General features: G+C 43.3%; 1 protein-coding gene and 1 long non-coding RNA gene across 16 annotated transcripts in view; one reads left to right on the top strand and one right to left on the bottom strand.

Annotated features, from left to right (window-relative positions):
- SKAP1 (src kinase associated phosphoprotein 1) overlaps positions 1-13,718 on the bottom strand; it is a 338,005-nt gene that overhangs the window by 84,711 nt on the left and 239,576 nt on the right. For all 15 annotated transcript variants that reach the window (XM_083583331.1, XM_083583345.1, XM_083583339.1 and 12 more), the window contains 2 exons: positions 12,874-12,937; positions 9,196-9,387 (listed from right to left, as the gene is read on the bottom strand). In XM_083583331.1, coding sequence (XP_083439457.1) covers positions 9,196-9,387; positions 12,874-12,937 — 256 coding nt within the window. The remainder of the gene's footprint in view (positions 1-9,195; positions 9,388-12,873; positions 12,938-13,718) is intronic.
- LOC310748192 lies at positions 1,561-4,576 on the top strand. Its single transcript, XR_014541183.1, has 3 exons — positions 1,561-1,697; positions 1,910-2,043; positions 4,458-4,576. It is a non-coding gene; the product is annotated as an uncharacterized lncRNA (long non-coding RNA).

The following is a 13,718-nucleotide window of genomic DNA, read 5'->3' on the forward strand; positions in this document are numbered from 1 at the left end:
TTGTTCTTGGAAGATACAATGCTCAATGGCAGGATGCATGTTTTGCATGCAGAAGGTTCCCAGATTCAATTGCCGGCATCTGTAGAAGGCAGCTGCCCACTCTGGCAGAGAACAGCCCTCCAGGAGTTAAGACAGAGCCTCTTTCATCTGCTACCTGATCTTTTCTACCTGGATATGCTTTCTATGCAAAGACTTCCAGGGATTTTACCTGGAACCTTCTGCATACAAAGTATGTGTGCTAGGGTCCTCCCACAATGAAGGATAAGGAGGTAAGATTCTTCTTCTTTGCTAAACTATACACTGAGCAGGTTGTCCTGTACAATGCAGGGGTGCAAGTTTTAAGTTGCCTCAGTCAGGGCTTTGGCTGCAGGCTGAAAGAGTGGAATCCAAGGCAGACAACTTGAAGGATTGCAGTTGAAACATTAATATCATAATTAAATGCCAGGCTTTCCCAGTTGCACAGTGCCCCTAAAAGCTTTTGATGGATGGAAGCTTTCAGGAAAGAAGCCATTCACGTTTTAACTCAGGAAGGTGCTGCCAGCAAACTGCTCGCTGGTCCGGCTTCCACACTAAGGCTGAAAAACAGACTCAGTATGCCCTCCAACCTGACTTCCTTCACTCTTGCCCACCCATAAAATGTGTGTGTGTGTATCACAGAGGACTGTTCCTGTGTAAAGTACCAGAAAAGACCAGTTTAAGACTGCAAAACAAGCATGCATTGCATTTAAATATAGTATTGGTGCTGCAATCATGCAACTTGTTTAACTTGTATTCCATGAGTTCAGCCTATTGCCCAAGCATCTGTTAAAAATCCACCTCTACATTGTACTGGATAACCTGCTCAGTGCATACAATTCCTCAAAGAGGAACGGAGTCCAGATATAAACCCCTATTTGCTAAAGACAGACTACAAGCAAACACCAGAAGACTGTATGGCATAGAAGTTTATTTGATAATAAATATCCAAGTTCTTAAGGTCCACAGGGCTCTTTTTTGATATTTCCCTGCAACAGTCTAAACCATGGGTTGGGGATCACTGGCCATGGAACAAATTATACTTCCCAGGTCTCCTAATTTGACGTGAGATGGTATTTCCCACTGGCCACACACCCCTGTCAATCACCTGACGTCAGGATCAGGTAATCCGCAGCCACAAAGAAACAATGGGGAGCTTTCACTTGCAACAGATCCTTTCCAAATACAGCTTGCATTTGGTGCTGTTTAAATTTGGCATCAAATGTAAGCCATGCTGCTGAGGTTGGGTCTACTCAGGAGCTCCCAAGAGAATCCAATGTCTACTGAAAGTAGATTGCATCTTTGCAAGTGTGGCTGTTTGCATTTGGCACTACTTACAGCTATAGCTGGGCCAGGGATCCCTACTGGGCATCCTGTGTTGTCAGGTGATTGAAAAGTGGGCAGCCACCAACAACATCCCTGTATATTCCGTGTACCAAAGCAGCCAATCAAGGCGCAGTGATGGCTAGAATGCCACAATGACGTCACAGGGACATTCAGGAATAGGGAACCTATGAATCTCCAAATCCCAAGCAGCATGGCTAATAATCAGGGGTGATGGAAATTATAGTCCAACAGCATTTGGAGGACCATAGGTTCCCCATTCCTGAATTACCAGGTGCAGAACACCAACACAAGGTCCTGGAAATTACCATCATGCCCTTCTTGTGAATTTCCTTTGGGTAACTAAAATACCACACCATCAGGGGATAGGAAATTGTGCAGAATAAACCACTGATCTGAACCAATGTGGCAATTCTGAAAATTCAGCAGAGGTTTTGTTTTTGTTTTTTTTCTGTCTGTCTGTGTGAAGTATGGGCTGTTGTTGTTCTTTTTTATTATGGAAATAAAAATCTCAGTTGTGGTTGAGTGTTTCTTTCATTCTTTTTTTAAGAATGAAAGGAAGTGAGACTGGGATAGAGGAAGGAGAGAGACAGAGAGAGAGAAAGATAATTTCCTCAGCAAGTCATCGTCGCTAATGAAGTTTTACAAAAACAGATACAACCAAGGAAAAATAAAATTTCACAGGTGATAAATTTTTCCAATTTCCGAGGCAGAATTCGATAGGATTGTTAAATTAAGAGTGAAGGTGTCTGTTAGGAGGCAACGAACAATGATGGGTAATTTTATAGAGTGGAAAATTGAATCAAATTGCAACATTAAAACACAGCTCCTTGGAGGATCTGCCCCGTATGCAGGCCTGCTCCACTACATCGGTGGGAGACTTGGGGGAAGGGAAGGAAAAATGGCTTGAATGTCTAGCTGCAAGCTACACAGAGACTTGGCTTCAGAAGCTTTCAGAATCATTGAACTTGAAGATGGAAGTGGACAGGATGCTGGAGGGAAGAAACAGAGAATCTCCCCCTGCCAAGTCACTGCTCTAGCTATTGGGGGTTTTCCAGACCTAGATCTGTGCCACTTCTCAAAACTACGTGAAGCAACAAGGAAGTCACTGCCTTGAGGCAGGTTCAGAGTGCCTTGTCTTCCTCTCATTTTATAAATTATATGGTGACACTCTTTTGCCCTGATCTAACAAATGCTGAGACTGTTTGATATAGTACAGGCATACACCTTCCCCCACTTAAGCATGTTCTACTTACATGCAGTTCCAGGAAATAAACAGACAGACAGACAGACAGACAGACAGACAGACAGACAGACTCATACCAAAAAATGGCAGCAGAGAGCTGGAGTCTTTATGGCTCATGGGGAGACCTTCCCTGGAGCCTGAAGAGGATGTCAGTGAGGGCAGAGGAAGCCCCATAGAGACCTGAGGGCACAGCAGGGCTTTGCTTAGGCTGCTCAGCCTCCTCACCTAACAGCTGGTGTTGGAGGTAGCACAGCAGCAGCAGCCACTTTCCTGTGCTTCCTCCAGTAGAGCTTCAACTCTAGTTGAGGAGAGAGCTGTGCAGAGAGAGAGAGAGCAGGAGAGCAAGGAATTCTGGTGTGATCTGGCCTGATCTGCATCCTCCTGGACTAATGTGCAAATCAGAACAAATTACTTTTCGCACTACTCCAAATTTTGCAATACAAAATTCTCCAAATACACTTTCTCACCTCAAAACTGTGCTTAAAAACATGGGTTTGGAAATAAAATAGAAATGCATATTTTGTGAAGATATTTAAATACGTATATAAATGCAAATTTTTATGCAATTTTTTATAATAATAGTTCAACGTGGAAAAAGGACAAAACTGACTAAATTAACATTTTATAACGGAACACTTAAAAATGGGCATTGACTACAAGCAGACTGATCTCTCCCTCTCTAACTTCAGCACATGCCTAAGTGGACCATTTTGCATCAGTATTAGCACAAAGCTACTAAAGCACATGCAGCTGCAAATAGCTCTGTATTTGGCAATCTTTCTCTACCTGTACCTTACACGCTGTAATACCTTGTATTCCTGCAAAGGTGCAACTATCACTGCCTAGGGTCGGAATCAGAAAGGATAACCAGACCTCTTGCATCATGAAATCAACTCAAGAACTCCTTTGAGGAAGGCCAATCCACAGAACAAGTTGAAGACAGGGAAACATTTATGCCTACACTATTCCTTTTAGTACAGAACACCCCAAAGTCACCTCCACAACCCGAAGAATAGGGACCCCAAAGGATCCAGCTAGAAGCTGCCACCATAATGCAAAGAGCTCTCACTGCAGAGCAGGGTATTATGACCCACAGACCTTGCATTACTCAATGAAGGACTCTGATGAGAATGACATTCAGACTGTGTGATCAAGGGAGAACCATCCAAATGGTTCTTCCAGTTGGAAGACATAGCTCTGTTACCATTCTTTGACTCATGAGACCCCTGCAGTATCTCTGTCTCCTCTTTCTCACAAAAGGTAAAGACTACAAAATAAGGTGAGGGCACTTTAACCAGCTGGCCAGTCCCTCCAGCGAGGTGGAGCATTCCATACTTCGGGTCTTGTCAACCTACATAAGGTTTCAGTTGGTTCTAGCTCCCTCCACAGAAAACAATTTCTATAGCTGTCTCAGGAGGCGACTATGGCTGTGTTCACACTCCTATTTACTGTGCACTCCTTGTGTTTCCAGTGCTTGGTTTTTAATCTGTGTTCACACAACATTATCCAAAATGCATAATATCCTTTCCTTTGTTCTAAGATACTACTGGTTGATATGCTGATTCTAAAACCAGCTTCAAAATGACTGAAGACCTTAAGCTGTTCCTAATTTTTCTCTAGTCAAGGTATGAACACCTTTGCATAAATTAAAATATTTCAGCCCTTTTTAATATTCCCTGGTGTGTACACAGCAGCAACCAGAACTGTGAAACACATCAAAAAAGCACAAGTTCAATGTTCTCTAAGGCGACAATGTGAACACAATCCATGCCAACCAGTAGGGCTCCCCCGCCTAGAGCTGTTCAACATCCTGTTCTTGCCTTGGACCTGATACTGCCTGCTTATCCCATAGGTCTCATGCTCCCATGGAACTGCCTCATCCTAGTCCTGCTTCCTCATGAAGATATTTGCATGGAAGTACTTCCCACACCAACTAAGACTCCAGGAAGGTTGGGGCCACAATGACCAGGTATATGTGCCACGGTATCAGCCACAAAATTGCTGGTGTATCTATTTTATTGCCTACTCCTTTGTTCAAGCTCTAGTGATGTAGCTGATTCAGCAGTCTTGCCCATGAATCTTGTCCTCTGATAAGTCATGGCCTTGCCAGTGAACTACAGTGATGGGACTGTGTTTAGATAGGTGGGAACTAGCGCTGGGCAATATATCAATATATCGTCCAAAACTGGTTTAAAGTTCACATCGTGATAATGTTTCATAATATCTGAGCTAGCAATATATCACAAATCACAATGTGTGTAAGGGCTAAGCAATATCTGGTTTTCAACATCGCGATAAATCACCAGCTAAACACTGCAATGTTATCAGCAGCTAAACCTCACAATATCACCAGCTAAACATTGCAATCTACCACAATATCTGAAATAAGGATGGAACTATACAGAGGTGAACAGGACAATGTCCTTGCAACTGCTATGGGTCTAAAACAGATAAATGACAGTATTGTCAATCATCACACACTCAGTTTCATCACCAGGCAAGCCAAAATGCATCCCAACAGGACTTTTGGTTTTGGGCTTGGCTACCAAATGGTGGTATTTAGGACAATCCAGACTACAGTGATGAGTCATAGTGGATAAAAATAATCTGGGACTGCCAGACCACCAGCAGGCCTGCTAGGAGGCAGAAGCAGCAGTGGCAGAAACAGCTTGCCATAACCATGGTACATGTCGGTAGTAGCGGTGACAACCTGCAAGGCCTGGCAGTGGCAGCACCATCATGGTGGCCTGCAAGTCCTTGTGAAGGCAGTGGGAAGGGGCAGCAGTAGCAGCAGCAGCCTGCAAGGCCTCACGGTGGCGGAACAAGCAGTAGCAACTTGTGAGACCTCATGGTGGTGACGGGAGCTGGTGGCAGTAGCAGTGGCAGCCTGCAAGTAGTGGTAGCAGTTGCCAGGACATTGTCCTATTCGCCTCTGTGTAGTTCTTTCCTTATTTCAGATATCGTGATATATCAATATATCACAATGTTTAACTGGTGATATATCGCAATATTGAAAACCAGTTATCGCTCAGCCCTAGTGGGAACAGGATAAAAGATCAGATGATGAAGTTGCCTTCTCATCCAATTATCAGAGAGCAAATGCCACTATACAACCCCCACCCTTCAGAACATAATGCTTTGCTGTGCACAACTATCTTTGGGTTGGATTTGTAGCCCATTCCATCCATGTCAATGTGAAAGCTTGCCACTCATTATCAATTCTCTTGACAAGATTTCCTCTGCAATCTGGGGAGGGATCAGTTTGCATGCAGAGGAAATGCCAGGACTCAAACTTATCTGCAACTCAAGCTTTCCAACCAGAAGGTCACTGTGTATGGAGGCTGACTGTAATGACCCCAGTAGCAAGGAAAAGACACGCTGCACCATCCAGAGACACTCTTGCCAGCAGAGAAACATTAATCTTTTTCTCCTGCATAACCTTGGGGACTTCCTCCTATTCCAGGAGTGGTCTAGAACTAGGAACAGGATGTTGGGTGGAGTTGATCCCCCCACGCCCCGCCTCAGTCTTTGTCAGGGATCTTGTTGGATGGGTTTTGCTCACACTCAGGGTCTGAGTGATCAACATATTTAAGGTCAATAAGAAATTTCCCTTCATGTCAGGCCCTTTTGTTTTTAATTTTGGCCTCTTATTTAAGTCATTTGCAGCAGTTTGCTCTGTGGGTACCTTTCTGTAATACAGTTGTGGGCACACAAGGATTGTGCATTCTAGTGTATTTGTATAGAAAAAAATGTGGCCATTTCAACTGTTTGAACACTGTTCACTCTCTCTCTTTTGTTGTTGTTTAGTCGTGTCCGACATAAAAACAAGGCTGCAACGAAAAGAAGCATCAAAAATTCATTCTGATCCAGCAGCCAGCTTGTGTGTGCTGTAGGAATGTTTCAAATGTAAAGAGCTGTTGAAAATATGCAACCTCCAATGGGATCCTGCTGTACACAAGCAATTATAGTAGATCCACTGTTCTCAGTGTCCATCTGCAGAGACTCGTATGCTGATTTTGCATGTGGGTAGCAAAAGGCAGATTGGTAAAGCAGATCTGCTGCTCTGCTCTGTGTACATTACGCACAATGGAAAGGCAATGTGAAAAGCTAGGCTGTTTTCCCAGATTGGCCATCCACACCTGAACAGAAGGGTGAATGGGTATACTATTCACATCAAAATGGTGTTGTGAGTTTTGCTGTCTTGATTAGCATGAATGGGCCCTATCACTATGGTTTCACCTGACAGACTAATGGGTAATCAGGGGCTTGACAAAAGATGGCTAATGTTTTTTAATGACCAGGGATGTTTTTCTTAATAGCCTGGTAATCTCTCTCCCCTGCCTTTAGAATACAATGCCCATCCAGAGCTAATAGGAGGGGTAAATAAACAATTTGTAAGGTTTCAACCTAGAGAGAAACAAAGTGCTCTCTGTTTATTATTATTATTTATTAAATTTGTATACTGCCCTATACCTGCAGGTCTCTAGCTGGACTGGAATCAGCTGGGGAGTTGCAGATGTTTAGGATGTTGCTTTGTTTGCTAATGTGATGCAGGATTAGTAGTTTTGCTGCCTTTTGTAGATGTCTAATATTTCCAATGAATCCCGCTTGTAAATAAAATAAAAGATAAGTATTGCCCTTTTTGTAATGGTATGTCCCAGATTGAACTCAAAGGGATGTTTGACATCCAAAGCTGTTTATTTTTTGAGTCCACAGGTTTTCTGTGCAAGCATAGCATTTGGTATTGTGACACAAAATTCACCATCCCATTAATCTCAGATTTCAAACAAACACAACAGTTCAATTCTACCATCCCACACTCCTGCTCTTAAATCTAATCTCCACAGCCAGGCCTCAAAAGTAACTGAATCTGCACGGTAAGGAACCTGCCTTCCCCTTATGAAATGACAAAAACAAAATGAGCAGAGTCCATGCCGGTTCTTCAACTACAGCTCTGATTCATTTCCTGCCCGCTACTTGTGTGCTGCAGATGACACAAAAGTAGGAAGGACTGCAAAAGGTAGAGAGAGCAGAACATGTATCTCAGGAAACTGTAGAGCTGAGTAGATAGAATCCAAACCAGGTACTTGTTACCATTGTGCTCATGGTGGCTGACCCTGTGGGTGGCCTGTGAGAGCAGGAGTTGCAGTTTTCACAGCACTTAGAAAAGCACTGTGTGATGAGTGCAGAACATGTGAAATTTGCAGATTTTGCTATTCTTTCTTCCCAGGTGAACTAATATTTTCTGGTTAATTGAGGCAAATTGTTGAGTTTTCTATTCTAACCAGGGATGCCAACGGTAGTGGTGGAAGGGGCTTCAGCCCCCTCAATATTTGTGAGGAGGGGGCCAAGCCCTCCCATTATTGAGGGGGCTGCCATACCGGCCATCGCCAGGCAAGCACTTGCATGCTTGGCAGGATGCGCGGAGAATGATTCGCATCCCCTGCCACTGCCGGGCAAGCGCTCATGCTGGTGGGATATATCACATGATGATGGGCCCCCTCAATGTGGGGTGCAAGTTGGCACCCCTGATTCTACCTGTTCTACCTGCTTTCACTTGCAAACTGACATGGGATTTCATCTGCATAGTAATGTATTCTAGGCAGAAGTTATGTTCTAGACAAAAGAACTCTCTACAAATGGGCACTCTTGTACAGTACTCTGAAATACAAGGGCAGGAAGAGATTGTTACAGATAGCATGAGCACTATTGGGTCATCCACACTTCCCCTTGTCCTGTGTCTAGAAAGCACAGGTCCAATCCTGTTTTCTGGAAATCTGTAAGAACGGGCAATACAGGGTATGTGTATGAATCCTTCCTTCCCTAGGCCCTCAACCCAGCTCTTTAGGCTCCTTCTCTAACCAATGCATATCAGGGGTACATGTTTTCTGGTGTTGTTCACACAATGCTGTCCTCATCCAAGTGGCAGCTGACACTCCACAGCCCCGCCCCACCCCACCCCACCCCAATTTAATTCAAACTTTTCTGATCTGTGGATAATGCAGTAAGGAAAAAAACACAATGTAAAATTGCCTGTTACCCAACTGTGAACATACTGAAGGGCAATGTGTGGGTTGTTGCCATTGTTTTAAAGCGTGCAATGATGATGTCCTGGGTGCCATCTATCACCCATCTATTCTTTACTTTCATTAGCCCTGGTGCTACTAAGTGGGCTGCCAATGAGGCTGTGTGTAACACATGCTTTAAAAAAAAAAAGCAAAACCCATTGTTTTGTGCAAGTCTGGTATATCAGAAAATTTGAGTCTATTTTTTTATTTTTATGGTTGCACGCATAGGTAAACAAATACCTGCCCATATGCCTACAATGGCCTTTAGGTTTCCGGAACTCGGGTGTGTGAATAAGTACTAATTGGCAAGTGGTGGGGGACAACAATACATAGTGGGAATAGATCACATCAAGCACCGCCCACCACTGTGGATGGGGAACACTGAGAAAGAGTTCAACTGAAGGTGCTCGTGTGCGGCCCACATACACATTAACACTGTGGTGTGCACACAGCCTCAGACAGATGGACCAATGGTTTGAGTTGCCATACAAAGCAGCTTTATATGAATGAAAGCCTGCTAACCTGGAAGAACTTCATAAATGCAGTCATCGCTCTGTCTGTCATCCTCATCTTTCTCCAGGTCCAAAGAGGTATCCTGATGATGTGTCACATTGGGGGAATCAAAACTGTCTATGTCATCATAGGCCTCTTCTTTGATATTGTCGTCGTCGTCGTCCTCGACTTCCTCACAGGGGATAACTGAGGACTTAATATCTGGGAGAAGAAGATAAGAAGGAAAATACATGACACACAAAGGAAGAGGAAAATAAAGAGAAAAAGGGAAATGGACAGCACAATTAGATGCTGATGTTCCTTAGGGTAAACAGTATTATTTTCAGCTGGCAAGATGTGGTCCGAGCGAATGTCGATGGATGTTTGTTAAGACTGATTATTAAATTCGTCACATGTCCCGAGTGACGGAAGAACCAACTTCTGCCCTTAATTTGAACTAAGAGGTGCCATAACAAGAATGCTCTGAATATGCCTGAGTTATCCTCTTCCACAAAGCTGTAGATCTGGACCTGGCAAGTACAGCTCTTGTCTCAGTGAAGCATGGTTTGACTGTATCCCTCCCCACCCCACAATACCCTAGTGTCAGAAACTCAGGGAGGCTGAAAACAAAACCAGAACAAAAAACCCTGAACATTAAAGCCCCACTTTCTCCACTAGCTTAATCTCTGCCATAACAACAACAACAGCAAAGTGAAGTATGTGTGTTTCCCAGCTCTTTCCCCGCATAGCGGTTCACAGCAACATGGCTTTATTAGTATCAAGTCAGTGTCTGTTTGTGCACACACTAGGGGACAGGGTAGGAACCTTTAAACCTCTAAAAGGAACCCTTTTAGAGCAGTTGCATGAACCTATACATTGAAACTGGGAGTATCATCACTGCTTTTCTAGAATGAGAGATGGTAGGTTTAAAGCTGTAAAAAGTAGGACACCCTATATAGCCTGAAAGTCCTAACACTAGTCAGCAGAGGTGTGGTGCTAGCTGGCTGAGGTTTATCAGAGGTGAATGAGAAGTACTGTACATATGACCATAGGCATTAGTTTTCTTTTGTGATTATTACTTTATATGCTCCAGGACGGGATCAATTTGCTTAGTTCAGGGATGAGGAACTTCTGGCTTTCCAGATGTTGTTGGACTCCAGCTCCCATTATCTATGACAACTGACTATTTTGGTTGGGGCTGATGGGAGCTGGAATCCAGCAATATCTGGAGAGCCAGAATTTCCCTATCCATTGCCTAATGAACCCTGGAACAAAATAAAACAAACATCTTTACCATTACTGTACTTTCAATTGATCAGAGGTCAAGTCAACTGGAGAAAGATGTTTGGGGCGGGGAGAACCTTGTGCCCTCCTCTCCAACTATACCAAGCTAGTCTGTGGTATTGGAGCTTCTCTCCTCAAACAACAATACTTCTTGCGCCATTTCTTTTCCAGAGATCTCTGCTTAGCAGGTTGCTTGCTGTGGTTTGCTCTTTCCCCCTCCCCTATTGTGGTATGAATTATTTTGGCTAATTGGAATGTGTGGACAGATATGATTTGCAGATTGTTTATCCTTGGAGTTGAGAGGGGACAGCTTTCTGGTGACTCCTAGCTTTACGCGTTTACGTAAGCTGACAAAATGTTAGTCATAGCATCTTTAAAAAAAACCCCAGTATCAATACTGCTTTCACACACTGACCAGAAGAGGGTGCTTTGAGAGCACACATCCTTTGCAACTCAGAAAGTGGCTTCAGCAAAGCAAGTGTGAGTTTGATTTTTAATTAACCCATCACACATACACACACAGTTCATTATTAGGGGTTTATTCTGGCACACAAAACAAGCAACAATAAATAAATAAATATGGAATAGCAAATAGCACTAGCACCTTATAGACAACAACATCAAAAGGAGATGGGGAGAAGAAGGCATCCTTTGGATTTGAGTCTCAGGACACTTTCACTTTGTTTTACGTAACATCTATGAGATCACACACATGGATTTTGAGTTAATTAACATGAAAGAACTAGCAGCCCCTAGTTTTATATCCATATAAACACTGATGTGGATTAGGACTCACATTTCACTCACAAACAAGGATAGAGAAGGTGGAAAATGTTCCCTTGTTCAACATTCCCATTGTGAGCATGGCATTGTGGTTAAAGGGTGTTAAGAGATAACCAGCCAGTGATTTTCAGTAGGTGCCTTTAGAACAAGATTGCTTCTTCTCCCAGTCTTTTTCTCATAGCTTCTGGGGAAAGGACTGGGAGAATACTCCCCTTCTTTGTCAAACTTTCCTCAAGTCCCGTGTTACACACTACACACTTCCTCAGCAAAACCTGAAATGGCCCTAGCCCCATGTTGTTTGCGCCTCTTCACCAAGTCACCTGCCCCTCCCCCATTTTTATCTAGATTGTAGGACCTCTAGGCAGGAACTGTCATATCTGGGTTGTGCATCGTACATGACCTAGGATCCTGTCAGGGAGGTTAGTAAATTTCAAGTGTGGTTTGATGGAGGAAGTAGAAGAATAGAATGTGTGAAGGGGTTGTGAGGCCCCAGGGGCTAGCCCTGCTTCCTGGTGATGAATGCAGTGCATACACACCTATTTTATCCATACATTTAGTTGTCTAAAGGGGCTCTATAAGCATACAATGAAGTGCATGTAGAGATTCTCCACACAAAGGGGGCAACTCTGACTGGGCCAGTTTCCCCACTTTTGTGGAAGAGCTTTATTTACATACATTGTTATACATGGAGAGCCCCTTATGTGCTGGCCTAAAATATGGTCAGCAGGTGGCAGTATGGCCACCCCATGCATCAGCAGTAGGGATGGGGCAAGCCCATGTAGCTTGTGTCAAATGTTCTTTCAGTGTGTCAGTGTGTGTGCATGCTTCTGAACTCCCCAGGATTTATAAAGCTTTGGACTTCAACCTAGAAGAGGTTCGAATTGTCACATGACCACGGAAGCGGTCAGGTAGAGTTGGGCCAATCACCATCTCTCTTCCTAATCCAGCTGACATATTTGCTGCAAGGATAAAAATGGGATAACCTTGATGGAAACTGCTTTTTGCCAGGAAAGGAGGACACAAATGTGAATATTAGAAATTAAATGAGTAGAAGAACTGTTGCCTTCTCGCTTCTCCCTTTCAAAACAATATTAAAGGTTTCAGAAACGTCACTTTGGGATCTTCCGTAAATTAAAGATTGCCTTTTGTTTTGCGAGCTTTTTAGACAATCTTACCACTATGCTTATGTGATTTTCTGCGTGAGGGTAAGAAATCAACAGAAAAGCACAGGCACAAAAGCTAAGATTCTTGTAAGTAATACAGAAGGAGGGTGATCGGAAGTCTGGAGTTTATACACTGTTTGGCCCTTTGTAGTCAATTCCTGTCTAATTAATTGACATAGTTTAAATAACAGGCTCATAAATATATGCTCATCAGTTGAAGAATATACAACTTTTGGAGACTGCATTGCTACACTGGAACATCACAGGAGCCAGGTCTTCCTCTGATGTCTTGCATGTGTGAATGGGCCAGCAACCACTACAGACAGAACTTCCTATCAGTTCATATTCCCTCAAAACACAGTATTTGTCAGTGACAGCAGTACATTCCCTTAGCTGCAAGTCAACAAGTCTCAACTTTTATAGGTGGGAATCACTCTCACCTATATCATATGGATTTGGTCCCTCTTAAGCTACTCACCCTTAAGCAGGAATTGGATCTGATCCACCCAGTCCATGGCTTCTGCGGAGCTAACAGCTGTAAACTGCAAAGGAAGAATTCAATACAGTCACTGCAAAATTTCTGCCATAAGGTCTGTAGCAACTACTAATTTACAGGTGATTGTACTCCACGTGCAAGCCACACTTAAAGAAGCATGCTACTGATTTCAGGGTTTGCCCCCGTCAAGTACTTCATTTAGCATGAATACAGAAAAACATGCATCACAGACATAGGTTCCTTATTACCCACTAACATCATTCGAAACACATCGCTTTTTAGATCTGGCAGTTTATGCATTTGGCTGCTGAATCACTAAGTGATGAAAAAAATCATATGCATGCACCTGCAAATTAGCTATATATTGTAATTTTTGGTCTTGCAATGCGCCTCATCTCTACTATTGTCTCATCTCTCTTTCTTCTACGTAAAATAAAGTGGAGTTCTACTGACAGTACATGGTTATTTTGGAATCCCACAAAGACACATGGAGAATTCTCCTGCCCCATTTGTTTTGCAAACCCCAGACAAATCATTGCAGTAAGTTGGGGTGCACAACTTGTCACTGCTCATATTCAACATGGTTATTACAGTATTTTAAAAGCAGAATCAAACAACAGGACACGGTCCTAAGAGCCATTACAGACCCGTTTTATCTATAAGCCACCTTGAATCCCTGTCAGGGAAAAAGGTGAATGAATGAATGGCAATAAATATATTGAAAGCATGTCGTATGTTCTTAGGACAACCGGAGACAAACCTCTCCTGATCAACTTGTGAACAACTACAGCAGGGGAGTCCGCATGTAGGCATGGCCAGGAGTAGAC

The sequence above is a fragment of the Podarcis filfolensis genome (genome assembly GCF_964270895.1).
Source record: "Podarcis filfolensis genome assembly, chromosome: 13".
NCBI classification, from domain to species: domain Eukaryota; kingdom Metazoa; phylum Chordata; class Lepidosauria; order Squamata; family Lacertidae; genus Podarcis; species Podarcis filfolensis.